Source organism: Thalassophryne amazonica, chromosome 7 (assembly GCF_902500255.1).
Source record: "Thalassophryne amazonica chromosome 7, fThaAma1.1, whole genome shotgun sequence".
Lineage (NCBI taxonomy): Eukaryota > Metazoa > Chordata > Actinopteri > Batrachoidiformes > Batrachoididae > Thalassophryne > Thalassophryne amazonica.
The window spans coordinates 84,639,308-84,658,143 of record NC_047109.1 but is presented as its reverse complement, the minus strand read 5'-3'; the positions used below and the strand labels follow the sequence as shown (position 1 = coordinate 84,658,143).

Sequence of the window (18,836 nt, the reverse complement as noted above, 5' to 3'; positions counted from 1 at the left end):
ACAAAAATATATCGTAACGTTAGCTGCCAGAACTTTGTTGAGTACCGTATTTTCCGGACTATAAGTCGCACTTTTTTTACATGTTTTGGCCGGGGGTGCGACCTATACTCCGGTGCGACTTATAAATGAAAAATATACTGGTAGGATCTCAATTAATTTACTGTAACAAAACAATTTTACGTGACAGAGTCGATCTATGTTTTAAAATGGCCACCAGAAAAGGAAATGCAATGCATCATGGACACTGTAGTATGGCGGCCGTCCTATAAGTCACGCTGGTCGCGATAACCAATCAGAGAACAGAACGTTGGACGCGTATTCCTCACCTCACCCACAGCGTGTGAAGCTGACGAATACGGTGCTTGCTGTTATTCCGGCATGGCGAACAAAACAGCTTCAACCCTTGGATATCAGTGTGAGCAGAGTTGACGCTAAGAGCTGCATGGGAGCACTGAGCGACGGCGGAGGATTAGCGTCTGCACTTGGAAGGAGCTGGATCGACAACGCTGGGTGGTCATGAGCTGCGCAGGTAGGTGCTGCATGGTTCGGCTCGCAATGTGGTCCGCAAAATACAAACATATCTGTAGGTAAAATGCAGCTCACGAGAGGGCACTCAAGGCTTGTGTGACTGTTCCTGCGACTTCTGACTACCATAGAAAAATAAAAATTTCAACGTTACTGATAACTTAACAAGACAACGGAGAAGGCCCGAAAAAATGCCACCAAAAAGAAAATCATACTCTGCAGATTGTAAGTTACGACTGGTGAAATATGCATCTGAAAACGGTAGCCGTCACAATATTATCATCTGAACTTTTCATGTTAAGTTAACATACCTGTATGTCCATGGGACTTATAGTCCAGTGCAACTTATTTATGGTTTATTTTTCTTTATAATGATAAAGTGGCTGGTGCGACTTATACTCCGGTGCGACTTATTTATGGTTTATTTTTCTTTATAATGGATAAAGTCGCTCTGGTGCGACTTATAGTCCGGAAAATACGGTAGTGGGTTTCAATGAAATCTAGTAAATTTTGTGCCATTTAAATATTGTGTGTAGCCTCTTTGGATGTGTTCTTGTTGGCTTAGCGGGACACCACACTACAGCATCCTCAAACTAAATCCTCTTCCCAGAGCCAGATCCAGGTCTGTTAACCATACAAGACTGACAGCAACAGGACCATAAACACTTGGACATTTGCTCTGCTGTAAATATATCGACATCACCAAACATATGAGTCCAGTGACCCCATGACTCCATAAACTTTGCCTAAGCATCCCTCCATCTCAATGGCCAAAGTTCCACAAACATAAATCTCACTGCCAGATTCTCTCAACATGTTTGACCACATACTGATAGACTCCTGCTGGCTACGAAATCCAGGAAGTCATTGATAGCTTGGATCTTGCTTTTGATCCAGCACACTCAAAAACTCAAACACTCTGACTCCTCACTCAGTGTCTCAAGTGCTCAAGTGTTACAATCATAACATCCAATGATGCCAAAAAGATCACGTCATCATCTGCAAAGTCACGGTCGGTGAACCTTTCCTCACTCACAAAGGCGCCCAAGTTCCTGGACTCTTTGACCTTACCCAAAACCCATACAGTCATTGAACAGAGTGGGAGCCAGAGCATATCCTTCAGGAACAACACAATTTCCTGGTAAGATATTGGAGAGTTTGCCTTCACTCCCCACAGAATTTTCACTGTCTGTGAGTAGGGCAGCTAAGATGTCCCGCAACTTACTGAGTATCCTGCAAATTCTCATGTTATCCCACAGAGCAGCCTGATCAGATCAAACACTTTGTGAAAGTCAGCATTGGCTTCAAGGAAGCACTGCTGGTATTTACGCTTCCATTCAGTAAGTATTTGCACAGCTAGGGTGAGGTCAACAGTTGATTTCTTGGATGTGAAGCCAGACTGCTCTGGTCACTAAGCATCAAGTAGGTGGAATTGAATCTTGTTCACACTGGCTTTGACAAGTACATTACCTGCCACAGAAAGTAATGCAGAGGTTTTTTTTTTTCTTTCAGCATGTTCCATTATTTAAATTTTAGTTGTGCCGATGCTAAAAATGAGCAGTAAGTCTTGCCAGTTGGGATTATAAACAGCAAATTTTCACTGTTTGCGTGTCTCTCTTAATCTTCTGTTTGTGTGTGTTTGTTCTAGGAAAACAGTTGTCTGTCCTATCATTGATGTGATCAGTGATGATACGTTTGAGTACATGGCAGGATCTGACATGACATATGGGGGCTTTAACTGGAAGCTCAACTTCCGCTGGTACCCTGTGCCCCAGAGAGAGATGGACCGCCGCAAAGGAGACCGTACCCTCCCTGTCAGGTTGGTGATACAGTGGTGTATTTCTTGAAGTAGGTCATTCATGTTGGAGCTGCTTTATTGAGGTATTCTTTGTCAGTTTATTAGCAGTCTAACAACTCTCCTGACACTTGTCTCTAAAACAGCCTGAGTTTTAGGCATTCACATATTACATAGTAATGGTATTTCATTTTAATTTTGTAACTAGCAATATAACATAGTAACAGTACTGAAGGAATCTCGAGTTTTAGTAAGTAGCTGTTTAATGCATGATTTGTTGACGTCTTAAAATGATTTTTGATGTTGTCTTACTGTATTGTCGCTTATAGCTTTTGGAACATTATTAAGGGATTATTTTTGCCAGTCATTCATCTGCTCGTTCTGCTGTTGTTTCTAAGCAGCTTGCAGCCATTTGTCAGGGTCATACACAATGTACCTTATATAACACTGTCCCTGTTTTAGGTGGTTTTCACAGTTCTGCATGACAGAGTTTTCTAAAGGCTGTTTTGTAGGTGACTTAAAAACATAATGGTTGGAATGTCAAGGCACCATATTGAACAAACGGTTACACTGATGGTGTGGCTCATATGTGCTCCATCATTAAGTAGCTCCAAATCATTGAGGTAACTTTAGCACTGTTGAAAACGAACAAGAGTCTTGAGTGATGTTTGTGTTTTGGGTTTCAGTGAAGCAAATTTCCTAAAGAAAATCATAGATAAGTGAAGACTGTGTGATACATCAAAAAGTATCATACATTCAAGCATTAACAGCTTGGGTAGTTGGTATGATGTAAGTGATTGAAAGAATTAACAACTTATTTGCTTTGTTTTTTATCGGTTTACAAGACCTGCCAACTAGTGCTGCAGCTATCGATTATTTTAGTAATCGAGTATTCTATTGATTATTCTGACAATTAATCGAGTAATCTCATAAAAAGTACTTTTGCATTTTTAGACAACATCAACAGTCCAGGGCTCTCCCTAAGCAATGGCACAATGTCACTGCGCCATCAGGCAGATTGTCAGATTTAGTGTATCCCTTTCTGTTTTCCTGGGTAAATATTTATTTTTCGTGTCTTTACACATTTTGGATCTTTCCCGGTGTCAGGAGCTCAGCACTCCCCTGACACCGGACCGTAAGTGCAGGCATTCGGTGTAATCCTCAGTCAGGCTGCACCTGAATGTGAGCACAGCCTGTTTGGAGTGCAGCTTTTCCACAAAAGCCACATTAATAAATCCACTCTGTACCCTGTCGATGAAAACTTGACGTAAAGTGCATGTAGAGCGGCTAAGCAGACATACTTTTTCATAATAATGTTAAAGTCTATTTTTAACATTTTTTTGTCTGAGTAATACAGAAACCTTGCAAGTCCAAAATAGGTTTCACCATGTGTCACACAGCCCAGCGCAGGAGATCTGCTTAAATGATTATCACCAAATAATCCACCGAAACAGGAAAAGATGTTTAACTGATTTTGGTGTACAAAACAAATCACAGCTACAACATGTGAATGTTAAACGCTGGCATAATCTGTAGTATCTTGTGCTCAACAAACCTTTTTTACTTTCAGCATAGCAAGAAAACTCAGCAGCAAAGCTGTTATGGGAGCATCTTGCCTGCAATTTACAATCCTGTTCAAACAGCCTTCAGACAGTCAGAATCCAAGGAAGACCAATGAAAAATCCTCTGAAAATATTAGACTGCTTGTCAGTCAGGTGCTGCAAAATGACCTCAGTTATGATTTTACTCAAGCAGTGTGGGAATGAGTCTATGGGGAGAAATAGATCAGTTTTACAATGTCTTTACCATATGATGATTCATATGGAGACGTTGTCCCAGTTTTTATTTTGTTTAATTCATTGTTCCATTGTGTTTGCCCATATTTATTTGCCCATAATTTAGTGTTTATAAAGGCTGTTTAGACAAATAGCTGTAATTTTGAAATTGATTAGCTGTGCAATAGAAATTGTTGGTGTTTTCCAGCCCTTTGATATGTGTTGGATAAAAAGAGAAGCATACAGAATGTACACATGCTGGAATACTGTCTAATTTGAGAGGTCCTGCAACATATAGTCAGTCCTGTGAGATTTAAACACCAAAATAAATAAATAATCCAGATTCACAAACACAAATTTCCGTTGCAGTGGAAACTAGAAACACATTAACTGCCTTTTTTTTTTTTTTAATAAATGAGTAAGGTGGAAACTTTGTAAAGGGGCTCAGTTACTTTCACCACATGTTTAAAACACACACAAAGTGTTTGTTATACGATCGATCTTGATGGCATCACAACTTTGTCGGGCTCCAGAGATAAAATACAAATAACAGTCATGCTTATTTCAAGCAAATTTAAAGTAAAAAAGTCAGTCCCTTCGGCTGCTCCCGTTTGCACTTGGGTTCGCCACAGCAAATCTGAGGTGGATCTGCATGTTGAATTGGCATCAGTTTTACGCTGGATGCCCTTCCTGACACAACTCCACATTACAGAGGAATGTGGCAGGGGTGGGGTTTGAACCGGGAACCTTCCGCATTGAAACCAAGTGCCCTAACCACTTGGCCACTAACTGTGAATAAATGTCTTTATCAAACAGCATAGCTTCCTGTTGAATGACACAAACAACTGAGTAAATGCACATCTGTTCCTGCGTGCTGCTGTAGCGCACAGCAGGGAAACAGAACGGAAACCGTAACAGATGAATGTCGCGGTGAGCTGGTTTAAACTGAACTTACCTTTTTTATTTGGACCACTGTCATTCATCTCATGAAACACATACAAAAGTAATCCACAGATGTGTACTGCCGTGTTAATGAGCTTAAAAAGTCCATTCCACGTCTGATAAGCCATCATTAATGAACTGATGGAGCAAAAAATTCCTAAACAGCTGACCTCACGCTCTGTATAGAGTCTGAAATAAAATCCAGTCTGTCATCCAGTCACAAAACGAAGGTGTCCTAAACACTAATGAATATATTAGCAGAGGCTGTCTTCTTCTTCTTGCCTTTTTAAAGATATAGTGGTGAGAAGAAGAAAGGGGGACCAAAATGTTCTTTGTTCTTAAGAAGTAATTTTTTTTAAGTGAAATACCACATTTTTGAATAAAGGATCTTTGTTTTTTATATTCTATTTGGCCAAAACCTTATTTGAAACTAAAGGACAGCTCTTTTCAAAACAAGAAGAAAATGGCCAATGAGTTTATTATGTCGTTTTAAGTAGCAGTTTAACTCGCAGTTTGCACTTGGAAGAAAAACATTAAAATCTCATAGCTTGTGATTGCTGAATCAGTGTTTGTTATGAATAAATAATGCACCAATTTTTCAAACATTTAATTGCATTTCACATTCACTTCATACATGATTCCTCAAAGAAACTGTTTACTCATATTTTGTGCCTTGTATAGTGGCATTAATTACCCCATTACCTGTGCTCCTTAACACAGTGTGTGCTTTATTAAAAAAAAGAATAATAATGTGGTGAATGAATACATTTTGCTTCTTCTTGTATGAAGTGGTAAATGGACTTATACCAAAATGCAAGATGTTTTTTTGTTGTTGTTTTCTCTCTGTGGCATTTTTTGACAGGTGGGACTTGTACTATAGTGTGTGTGTGTGTGTGTGTGTGTGTGTGTGTGTGTGTGTGTGTGTGTGTGTGTGTGTGTGTGTGTGTGTGTGTGTGTGTGTGTGTGTGTGTGTGTGTGTGTGTGTGTGTGTGTGTCTGCGCAGAGAAATTCAGAGCTGAATTGAAACAAAACTTGGTGCAAGGAAAATAATGCTAACCTATAAAAAGAGAAATTCTGTGAGAGGAAAAACAAGGAAGAGCCTCAAGCCATTAATCTCTGACTATTATGACAGGAAAATGAGTAGAAAAATAAAATAAAAAATACAAAAAGCAAAATGGGAGAACGCCAAGAGAGGGACAGAGTGTGGTGTATTATAAAATTTTTAAATTGTGATGATACATTGTAGCTTCTCACCCTTCTCCCTCCTAATTACTGTGTCTGCTCTCTGTTTTCTATACAGAACTCCCACCATGGCAGGCGGCTTGTTCTCCATAGACAGAGATTATTTCCAGGAGATCGGCACATATGACGCAGGCATGGACATCTGGGGTGGAGAGAACCTAGAAATCTCATTTAGAGTGAGTACACACACCCATACATAATGCACACGACTACATATATTATCATTCCAGATGCTGGTAGAATTGAGTTTCTGCATGAGTTCAAACACGCACAGTTGTGAAATAGACATTCAGATAAATGTTGACTAACCACAGACTAGATTCACAGCATCATGGGGAAAGCAGGGGCGATATGTTGTTTATTACAATAATGAAAAAGGAGTTGAGGATGAATAATTGTATCCTGTCTGTCCGTATATAAGTGCATCTCCTCCTCAACCGTTTGGTGGATTTCACTTCAACTTTGCACATTGATAGCACATTGTGTGAAAATGTGTATGACTGAAAATAACATCTACACTGTGTGATAGGTGTAATAGTCTGCATGTACTAAGGTTTGTGATGTACTTCTGATTTCGAATATACTGCTTGGTTGTTTCCAATCTAGCTCTCATTAATGGTGTTTGAGTATGAGCATAAACAGGAAAATATTTAAAACAGAACATTTTAAAAATTGAAGAAGAAATACTCCGAGCATTGCTGTGCCCCACTTTGTTTGTTTGGCTTCATCCAAATTTAACAGTGTACTCAGTTTTATGGCTTAGTGAACACTGTCAAACAGCCTGTTAGCAACAGCACACAATTTCTCTCCCCAGTAAACTAGCCTGTTAGCTGTAGCTTCTCTTCCAGCTCAAACCACCTGTGCAAGAGACAGCGAGGCGGTAACAGCATGCGTTACATGGCAGATTTTATTATCGTTTGGTTGTAATGTCAAAGAGAATTTAAGCAGATGGGGCACATAAACAGAATAAGCAGATGGGGCACATAAACAGAAAGCTAGTTAATGTTACTTCTGTGCCTGTCACACCTTGACGATTTAGCCAACGTATGCCAACCTGTGATGAATTTGGCGAATACGCTGGCTACTCTGAATAAGTTATGGAACTCTCATACCGTGACAATTTAGCCAGCATATGTCGACAGCCCTGTTTCCAGCGAGCGGTGGTCAGTACGGTATGGTACAGGTCGGGATGGTTTGCATTTCCACCAACAGCAGTACTTTATGTTTGGTAGGCAAAGCATGTGATGAAATGCACTTCATGATGCACACAGCATCGCCCCTCCACACAGAGGCCAAACAGTAATTTAACATTTTTTTAAATTTGATTTAATTTTGTCTTGGTGGATCATCAGATTTATTTTCATCGTGTGCAGAATGCTGAAGAATCCATTTATGCGTGTGGCATACACTGACGTGAACGATTGAGGTGCTGTGAGTCTTTCAACTTTTAAATTAAGTTCATTGTCTTGTTGTGGGACAAAATGTGATGCTCTCTGGCTGAGAAACGCACCGGAAGCAGACAAACATAGAGGGACTTCAGCCACAACCACGAGCTGAAGTGATTTCAGATGTTGTTTTCCAAAATAGGGATGCTTTATGTGGATACGGTGCATCCAGAAAGTATTCACAGCGCTGCACTTTTTCCACATTTTATGTTAGATTTATTCAAAAATGGATTCATTAAAAAAGACACACAATACCCCATAATAACATTGTGATTTTTTTTTGAGATTTTTGCAAATTTATTTAAAAAATTATTTAAAAAAAACCAAATCACATATACATAGGTATTCACAGCCTTTGCCATGAAGCTCAGAATTGAGCTCAGGTACATCCTGTTTCCACTGATAATCCTTGATGTGTTTCTACAGCTTAACTGGAGTCCACCTGGGACATGATTTGTAAAGACTCACACCTGTCTACATATAAGGTCCCACAGCTCACAGTTGACAGTGCATGTCAGAGCACAAACCAAGCATGAAGTCAAAGGAATTTTCTGTAGACATCAGAGACAGGATTGTCTTAAGGCACAAATCTGGGGAAGGGTATAGAAACATTTCTGCTGCTTTGAAGGTCCCAGTGAGCACAGTGGCCTCCATCATCCATAAATGGAAGAAGTTTGGATCCACCAGGACTCTTCCTAGAGCTGGCCACCCATCTAAACATAGTGATCAGGGGAGACGGGCCTTAGTGAAGGAGGTGACCAAGAACCTGATGGTCACTCTGTCAGATCTCCAAAATTCTTCCAGAAGGACAACCATCTCTGCAACCAATCAGGCCTGTATGGTAGAGTTGCCAGATGGAAGCCACTCCTTAGAAAAAAGGCACATGGCAGCCCACCTGGAGTTTGCCAAAATCCACCTGAAGGACTCTGAAACCATGAAAAAAAAAATTCTTTGGTCTGAGACAAAGATTAAACTCTTTGGTGTGAATGACAGGTGTCATGTTTGGAAGAAACCAGACACCATCCCTACAGAGAAGCATGGTGGTGGCAGCATCATGCTGTGGGGATGTTTTTCAGTGGCAGGAACTGGTAGACTAGTCAGGACTGACGGAAAGATGAATGCAGCAATTTACAGAGACATCCTGGAAGAGAACGTGCTCCAGATCGTGCCTGACCTCAGACTGGGGCAACAGTTTATCTTTCAGCAGGACAGTGACCCTAAGCACACAGCCAAGATTCAAAGGAGTGGTTTCAGGACAACTCTGCGAATGTCCTTGAGTGGCCCAACCAGAGCCCAGACCTGAATCCGATTGAACATCTCTGGAGAGATCTGAAAATGGCTGTGCACCGACGCTCCCCATCTAACTTGATGGAGCTTGAGAGATGCTGCAAAGTGGAATGGGCACAACTGCCCAAAGATAGGTGTGTCAGGCTTGTGGCATCATATACAAGAAGGTTGTAATTGCAGCCAAAGGTACTTCAACAGAGTATTGAGCAAAGGGTGTGAATACTCATGTACATGTGATTTCTTACTTTTTTTATGTTTGATAAATTTGCAAAAAAAACAAAAAAAAAACACTTTGTTTGTGGGGTGTTGTGAGTAGAATTTGAGGGGAAAAATAAATTTACCCAATTTTGGAATAGGGTTGTAACGTAACACCGTGAATACTTTCCACATGCACGGTAAGATTTTGTCAGTCTGTGATGATGAATCCGACTTAAACAATGTAACAGGTAAGATTAAGACTTTATATTTATACGAGGTCTGTGAGAAAAGTAACGGACCTTTTTATTTTTTTCAAAAACTATATGAATTTGATTCATATGTTTTTACGTCAACCAAGCTTGAACCCTCGTGCGCATGCGTGAGTTTTTCCACGCTTGTCGGTTGCGTCATTCGCCTGTGAGCACGCCTTGTGGGAAGAGTGGTCCAGCCCCCTCGTCGGATTTTCATTGTCAGGAAATGGCGGAATGATTTGGGCTTTTTTTCCATCAGAATTTTTTCAGAAACTGTTAAGAGACAAACAGCTGGAAACCATTCGAAAAATTTATCTGGCTTTCGGTGAAAATTTTACGGGCTTCACAGAGAATAAGGACTGTTACTACAGCTTTAAGGACGCCCCACAATGGCGCACGGCGCGCCGCGCTCCGAGCCGCCATCGAGAGGCAGGAAACACCACATCATTTCTAGACGGATGGCTGTGTGGAGCTGGGACCATCGTGAGCAATTTCTCTGGTTATCACAAGAGCTGGACATCAGCCATTTTCTGGCAGATTTCACTTTTAACGAGATTTTGTCATGGAAAGCCGCGCAGAGGCTTCGCGCGTCAGGACCGATTCGCTGATTGAGCAAGACAAAGGAACACCTCCGTTTTGGAGTGCCAGGGGACAAGTTGGGACATGCCCAGCTCTCCACAATTTCTCTTATACTCACTGGGCTGGTAAGCATTGAAAGCCGAGATACGCATGTCCACACAGCCATCTGTTTAGAAATGATGTGGTGTTTTCTGCCTCTCGATGGCAGCTTGGAGCGCAGCACGCCGTGCGCCATTGTGGGGCGTCCTTAAAGCTGTAGTAACAGTCCTTATTCTCTGTGAAGCCCGTAAATTTTTCACCGAAAGCCAGATAAATGTTTCGAATGGTTTCCAGCTGCTTGTCTCTAACAGTTTCTGAAAAAATTCTGATGGGAAAAAAAGCCCAAATCATTCCTCCATTTCCTGACAATGAAAATCCGACGAGGGGGCTGGACCACTCCTCCCACAAGGCGTGCTCACAGGCGAATGACGCAACCAACAGGCGTGGAAAAACTCACGCATGCGAAAGAAGGTTCAAGCTTGTCTGACGTAAAAACATATGAATCAAATCCATATAGTTTTTGAAAAAAATACAAAGGTACGATACTTTTCTCGCAAACCTCGTATTGTGTGTTTGCTCTAGGAGTTGGTAAGGTTAGACCTTACTTGTGTGAAGTGCCTTGAGTCAGCTTTTGTTGTGATTTGGCACTCTATAAACTAAAATAAGTGAAGTTAACAATATTTACTCAGTGTGTGAATGGTTTTAACATTTGAAACAATCTGAACTGTTCACATGACTGCATCGTTGACTTGTTGAGCCAATCAGTGGACAGCAGTGGGTTAGTGCCTCCCTTTTGTAACCAGTCCAACCAGCCGAAAGGTGCCGAAAAAAATGATATGGTACGGATCTGTTATTTTGGTACCCATTGCGGAAATGCACAATACTCCGTTCTACAGTAACTGACTTTCAGTAGGTTTTGTGGATGTCTGGAACACATCAAATCCGTCTGCATACCTCAGTATGGCATGGAGATTAGTTGCACGTATAGTGAGGCAAATAAGTATTTGATCCACTGTCGATTTTGCAAGTTTTCTCACCTACAAAGAATGAAGAGGTCTGTAATGTTTTTTTATCAAAGGTACACTTCAACTGTTAGAGACAGAATCTAAAAAAAATAATCAGAATATCACATTGTATGATTTTTAAATAATTAATTTGTATTTTATTACATGAAATAAGTATTTGATACAATAAAAAAAAACAGACCTTAATATTTGGTACAGAAACCTTTCTTCGCAGTTAGAGGTCAGGTATAAAATATTTCCACACAGCAGACATGTGATGAAAAGTTGGTCAGCAACAGTATTCCTCGATGCTCGCTTGCTAGCTGGCTGCAAACTGTGGAAGGGATTTCCTAAACGGAGGCTTGTCTCATTACTCCACGTCTCACTGAGACACATCTGTATTAAGGAACCCCCTGCAGCCAGACAGCAGCACTTGTGGAGACATTTCAGTAGAAAACACACACACACACACAAACAGACGTGCCTTCTGGATCGGAAAACTGCGGGTTGTATCAGAAATTTCCAATCCATGAATTACCGATACCGATGTTGTATTGGATTGGCCCCATCTAGGGATGGGTACCTTTCACATTTGAGCCGATACGGTACCGATACCCGGTACCTGGGAATCGATACCGGTACGCAATGGTACCAATTTTCAGAACTTTTATGTGTTGTGTTTGAAGCAAAATCTCAAAAAATTACAATTTATCAGATTTATTTCTGAATGTATAAACTTTAACAAATATGTCAAAACATGACATTTTTTTTGTCTTGTAACAGGGCAATTGTTTCACAAATTTCTTGTGCATAGAAACGCTTAACTATATCTAAGCAGTGTTTTTCTTTAAAATGCACAAATTAAAACCAAAAGGGGATAGTCTAAAAATAAAATAAAAGTGTACTTTTTATAAATTAAAGTGCAACAAACCAAAAATAAAAGTGAGGAAAACTTTTTTTGCAATGAACTACATTTACTCTAGTGTTTTGTTGTGCCTTGTGCAGTTTTTTTTTTCTCAAGAACGCAAGCATATCAACTTTTTCTGGCAAGAGCTGAGCCCACTCCACACATGCTAATGTCATCTGAATGCTACACTTTAGCATTTCTTACCTGTAGCAGATGATGATGATGAAGTGGTTGTAAGCGTATCTTCTCCAGCTATGCTGGCTGCAGATGACGAGTCGCTAGTGGTGCCAAATTCGGGAGATGATCTGACTCGCAGTTGCAGGCAGTCAAAAATTGTGCTCTCTTCAGCGTTGAGAAATATCTTGTGCTTAACCAGGTGCTTCCTCAGATTAGATGTATTTCCACCGCTGGTCTTGCATTCTGCATCATAGATATTGCAGCAAACGTAACCTGCATTGCATTTAGAAAAGTGGAGCACTTCAAGCACTTTCTGTCAGCCATGCTGCTTTGTTTATGAACCAGCGGCTGTCGTGTCTGACGTCATTATGCTGTGCGTGCTGCATTCAAGTTCAGCATGTAAAATTGTCCACTCTCCCACTCTCTCAAGCATAATGGTGCGTTTAAGTGCCAAAACATGGTACCGTTTGATTTTAGGTGAACCGATACCCGGTAGTACCTACGGAATTTGGTCGGTACCAAAAAAGTACAGAATTCGGTACCCATCCCTAGCCCCATCCCTGGTAGATATGCTTGTATGGTGTAATGAACATGAATAAATTTGCAGTAAATATCTCAATTAAAGGTTCACTTTTTTTTTTTTTTAGGTTGTTTCAGGTATGCATTTTGATTTATTGCACACTGGTGCCCATAACATTACAAGTACAATTAAAGAAATTCATAATTCTAATTAGAAATTTATGTTTTACAGGGATATTTGGTAGACGGTATTACAGTGAAGAAGTTACCGAGTGTTTAAATGTCAGTGTTAAGAACTAAATCATTGTAATCGGTCAGAAGTTACATATTTTTAAATGGAAAAAGCAAAAGGGACTGTATGCCCTAAGCACCAGGGAAAGTACATTTGGCACAATTTGGACATGGGTTCTCATGATGTTTCAAAACTACAGACTGCTGAGGGGAAGGTCATGCATATATTTATCCGATAAGTTTAAGTCATGAAATTGTAAATTAATAACCTGAGAAAGTAATGTGTATGTATTATCATACACACGATTTTACTGTTCTGTCTTCAGTTGATGCATCAGTGGTCAAAACTAGTCAAGCTTCAATGTTTTATCAGTTTTTAAATGGTACCAGCTGTTTGAACCCTAGATATGGAATTATCACGAGGGGTGCTGCACTGTGCCTTATTCACTGCCTAGCCAAATCTGCCATCCATTTTTCCTATACACACACACACACACACACACATATATATATATATATATATATATATATATATATATATATATATATAATTTAAACCATACAACCGAAAACCAGAAACACTATTACTTACTTTCCCTGGCTAACTCTGCCACTGGCCTCTGTCACAAAATGGCCAATAACATCTTTGTCTTCTAACCCAGAGTAAAGTTCACTTGTTGTCGCTTTTTCTCTTTGGGTCATTGCCACTAGACACCAGAGACTTGCTGTCTGCATGTGTTGACAGACTTTGTGCTTCACAGATTTGGCAATGTGGTGGAACTTTAGAGATTGTCACGTGCTCTCATGTGGGACACGTGTTCAGAAAGGCAACACCCTACACTTTTCCTGGAGGAACCGGGCAGATCATCAACAAAAATAACCGGCGTCTGGCAGAAGTCTGGATGGATGAGTTTAAAAACTTCTTCTACATCATCTCGCCTGGTGAGTTTGGGCGTGTGGGTGGGCCATGTTTGTGCACAAACATGTAGGTGGGTGGGTGGGTGTGGGGGGTTACTGCTGTGGCAGTTGGGATCCATCCGACATCCCAATTGCAATGTGATATTGTACTTGTGACACAGTACAATAGTACAGTATTTTTTATTTTTTTTGCATTTTAGTACACAAACAAGGTGGAAAAGTGCGATGACTCTAGGCTTAAATGGCAATCAGTTTTTTAAAGAGAAAGCTTCAACATAACCTTGAATCCCTTTGGTTAGTAAATAGGGTATTTTGTATGCATAAGGAACATTTGCAAAGCTCACTTCATCTGTACTTTGACCTCCACACAAGCTACATCTGAGGAGTGAAAATACAGTGTATATACAAAGAGAGAGCAAGAACTCATTTCCCAAATGCATCTTAGTCCTACAATAGAGATGACTCAAAATTAGCTTTTAACTGACTTCTAAATGTTTTCCACCTTCAGCTGGTGTTACAGTGAAAACCAGCCATAAGCACATTTTTCTCAAATGGATGAAAAATGCAATTGAAAATGTGAATTCACCACAAAATGCATTAGAAAACTGACAGATTCAGGTTAATAAAATGGAAATGGTGTGTTCAAATTATTTAATATTTTGCACAGTTGGCAGTGATTATAAGCAGCTGAGTGCATGTTGGCTTCAACTAAAAATGTGTGGATTTAATTTGGACTATAGTGTTTTGTATCTAAAATCTTCACATATCCCAGTGTATCCCCTCAGCCCTCTGACGCCTTTCATGCACTTGTGGTACCATATGAAATAATAGGATATTGTGTTTTACTTAAAGCATTGTCTCAATGCAGTGTGTGTGTGTGTGTGTGTGTGTGTGTGTGTGTGTGTGTGTGTGTGTGTGTGTGTGTGTGTGTGTGTGTTTTGAGACAAATCTAAATTAAAGTAACAAAATGTTTTGTCTAAAGGTGTGACCAAAGTGGACTATGGTGACATCACCTCTCGTACTTCCTTGAGACAAAAGCTTCAATGTAAACCCTTCAGTTGGTACTTGGAGAATGTCTACCCTGATTCCCAAATTCCCAGACACTACTATTCGCTGGGAGAGGTGTGTTCAATCATAACTATATTACACAGTCTGACTAATATAATTTTGCATGTGTGATTCAACTCCTTGAGGCTGAAATCCAAATGCAATGTGTCTGAACCTGTTTGACTCAGAGACTTCTTTTATGCTTGGTAATAATGTGGTTTTATGTCATTATGTTTGTTCTGCTCAGATCCGTAATGTGGAGACCAACCAATGCCTTGACAACATGGCCCGCAAGGAGAATGAGAAGGTTGGCATTTTCAACTGTCATGGCATGGGAGGTAACCAGGTAACAAACGGCCTAACCTATCTCCATTTTTGTCATCAGATTAGAATTAGTGTCATTTATTGGTTACATTGTGCCAGTTATGGGCCCCATCTTGTTCACAATCTACATTGCTGATCTGTGTGCAAACTTATCAAATGCTTCTTACCATCTTTATGCAGATGATATTGTAATTTACTGCTGTTACAACTCAATCACACACGCATTTAAATTTCTGCAGTCTGCTTTTGATGCAGTGCAGATTCATCTGGAGAAATAGAAATTGGTTTTAAATGCTGAAAAATCAAAAATGTTTTTTTTTTTTCCAAATTCATCTGTTTTCTTGGAGAACAGATCCATTAGTCAAAGCTGCCCAAGGTAAAATTCTTGAGCTAGTTACTAGTTACAAGTACCTGGGTTTAACTTTTGATGCGTAGCTTTCTTTCAGAGTTTTTCTTAAACATTGTATCTCTAAATTGAGGTTGAAGCTCAGCTTCTTTCATAGAAACAAGTTATGTTTCTCCCTCAGAGCTTGGAAACATCTGATAACTGCTACTTTTCTGCTTGTACTTGATTATGGTGACGTGTGCTTCAGCCACTTGTCTATAGTCCTTGTCTCCAGTGTACCACTGTGCTTTAAGATTTATCACTGGTGGTAGCCATTTACCCACCACTGTGAACTGTATGCTAATGATGGTATGCCTTCTTTGAAAGTAAGGCGCTATATACACTGTATCACTCTGGTTTACAAGGCTCTTATTGGGTTGGTTCCTTCCTACTTAGCCACTTTTCTACAGAGAACGTCAAGCTGTTATGCCTTACACTCAAATTATATTTTATATTTCTCTGTTCCTCTTGCTCAAACTGAAATGGGAAAGAAACTGTTTAGTTTTGCTGCCCCCTCTGCTTGAAATGTCCTCCAGTCGGAACTGAAACTGACAGAACTGGTTTCCCATTCTTGCTTAAGAAACTGTCAACAGAAATCCTTCAAACTGTGTTTGTGTCTTAAACCTTACTGTTACTGTTTTAAATCTTATATTGTTATTGTAACAAAAACTCTAGTGTTGTTCGTCCAGTTGTTTGGACTTTGTATTTTCTGGTGCCTGTTGTGGTTTTTTTGTTTGTCTTGTTTGCTACATCCTGTGCTGCCGCCGTTCTTGGCCAGGTCACCCTTGTGAAAGAGGTCTCAACCTCAATGGGTGTTTTATCTGGTTAAATAAAGGTTTAATAAAAAATAATAAAAGTTAGTGAATGAACCAGAAAAACGGAGGACTAGTGTCACAGCTATGCTGACACTCCAGTTTTTCTGGTCATGATACTTGGGAAACGTGCCCTAAGGTGGAGTGGAAACAAAAGACAGACTCTCTCTTGCAGGTGTTCTCATACACAGCCAACAAGGAGATCAGGACAGATGACTTGTGTCTAGATGTGTCCAAGCTGAATGGACCAGTCATGATGCTCAAGTGTCATCACCTCAAAGGCAACCAGCTGTGGGAGTATGATCCTGTGGTGAGTTTACCTGTGTGTGTGGTATCTGCAAATCATTAAAAAGTAATTAAATGATTCTTTTACATTAAGACTCAAAATGGCATTACAATGGCTTGCGTTTGAGTTTCAGACATCTTAATGATTTTTACGCTGCATTGCAAAATGTTAATGTAATGTTAATGTTAGAATTTTTTTTATGTAGCCACATACAAAACCACTTAATGCATAATGACACAAATTTAAAAGATTCATGAAATATCCGTGTAACGTCTCATATGTATGTAAAGTGAACATGTGTACGAATGTACATACATGGATAATATGTATATATCGGCGTAAAGACTATTTATTGACAAACATTTTAGAGTGACATACCGTAGTTAATACATTACAGACCAAACCACAGCATTTTGAGCACTCCACCAAACTAACACCCCCAAATGCAAGCCTGTTGAAAGGAAGAAAAAAGAGGTGGGTGTTACTTTAAAATGTGTGTGAATCCAAATTTTATTTTGTTGGCTTTGTGAAACTAAGCCAGTCTGAGACAGCTGTACCTCACATCTGTTCATTGTTCCTTGCTGTGCAGAAGCTGACCCTGATCCATGTCAACAGTAACCAGTGTCTGGACAAAGCCAGCGAGGAGGACAGCCAAGTGCCCAGTGTCAGAGACTGCACACACTCCCGCTCCCAACAGTGGCTGCTCCGCAACGTCACACTCCCGGAGGTGTTCTGATCACACACGTCGGCCCAGAGTGAGAAATCATGAGAAAGGACAAGTTAGTTAATATTGAGCACCAGGAAAAGGAGGATTTTCCCATGAGGGGATTTGAGATGTGAGGAGGACGGATTGGATGGTACTACCTCTGCCAGAGATCAGAGGGAGGAGTGTGTTTTAGCCTCCTCACATAAGAAATGACTCCCGCCAGGACACAATGGCCGTCGGTTTATTATTGCTTTTTAAAGAGATTTTTAACTTGGAGAGTGAGTCGCGTCTGTGAATACAAGAGACTGGTGGAGGCACCATTCGACACTCATAGCTTCCCCGGACGACATGGTCCACCCCTCAACTCATCATGTAACGTTTACTGACTGCCTCTTCTGACAGTGTGTGCACTTACTCATGTCTGTGGATGAATTTTGAGATGAATGTATGTTTTCAGAAGGTGGCTAAATTCATTGTTTTTGTTTTATTTAATTTTGTAATGCATTTTAAAGATGAATTTTGAAAACCCATGAAGAAGAGTGTGTGTGTGTGTGTGTGTGTGTGCGTGTGTGCGTGCGTGCGTGCGGCCCTTTTCAGACATGAAACGTAACGTAGGCATCCTGTGCACCCGCTGCATTTTAACTTTCAAATTTCAAAATATCAATCAGATTTAGTTGAAGTTCCTTCATAGCTCTGTTAAAAAACACACACACACACACACACACACACACTGACATTTATGTAAAGGTTGCAAGTTTCTTGTTCTTTAGACCAGTTGGTGATTGTTTTCCCAAAAGTGCAGAATATTTAAATTTGGAACATGTGGCTGTTTATGCAGATGATGTTACATTGATATGGTCCATTTAACTAGTGATCGGCCTTATTAAAGACACTGTGGTTAGCGTTAGCATATGCAGTCATTCTAACTGTGGATGATGCTGATCACATATTACAGCTAATATTATGCTTTTGCATTAAGTACAGTTAATGTTACTGAATATGCTAATCACATACGCTAACCAGAATGCTAAAGCAGAGTCATTTTTAATATGGCCTGTTGCTAGTCAAATGCACTGCATTGACATCACAATATCAGGTATAAATAGCAGCATGCTTCAGATCTGTAAATCCAGTACTTTCTGTAAAACTTTATTTACTTGTTGAAGCAGTCTGGTTCATGATTTAACTAAAGAGCACAGATATGAGGCCCAACTGTGTTGGATTGTTATGGTGTTCTTTTTTTCAGGATTGTCCCAAAATGAAGAGTAAATTATTAATATAATGCATTTATTTTCTATACCCACTTAGTCCAATCAAGGGTCACGGTGGGGCTGGAGAATGTCCCAGCAGTCAGAGTGCGTGAGGCAGGGTATACCCTGGACAGGATGCCAGTGTGTCACAGGGCTTATTTATATCATCTTAATTAAAATTAATCTATACAA

General features: G+C 40.1%; 1 protein-coding gene across 1 annotated transcript in view; it reads left to right on the top strand.

Annotated features, from left to right (window-relative positions):
• Positions 1 to 18,536, top strand: part of galnt1 (UDP-N-acetyl-alpha-D-galactosamine:polypeptide N-acetylgalactosaminyltransferase 1) — a 191,179-nt gene extending 172,643 nt beyond the window's left edge. Inside the window, exons 8-14 of the mRNA XM_034174910.1 lie at positions 2,174 to 2,344; positions 6,338 to 6,455; positions 13,678 to 13,858; positions 14,817 to 14,956; positions 15,129 to 15,227; positions 16,578 to 16,712; positions 17,278 to 18,536. Of these exons, the coding sequence (XP_034030801.1) occupies positions 2,174 to 2,344; positions 6,338 to 6,455; positions 13,678 to 13,858; positions 14,817 to 14,956; positions 15,129 to 15,227; positions 16,578 to 16,712; positions 17,278 to 17,424 (991 nt within the window). The 3' untranslated portion in view covers positions 17,425 to 18,536. The remainder of the gene's footprint in view (positions 1 to 2,173; positions 2,345 to 6,337; positions 6,456 to 13,677; positions 13,859 to 14,816; positions 14,957 to 15,128; positions 15,228 to 16,577; positions 16,713 to 17,277) is intronic.
• Positions 18,537 to 18,836: the final 300 nt, after the last annotated feature.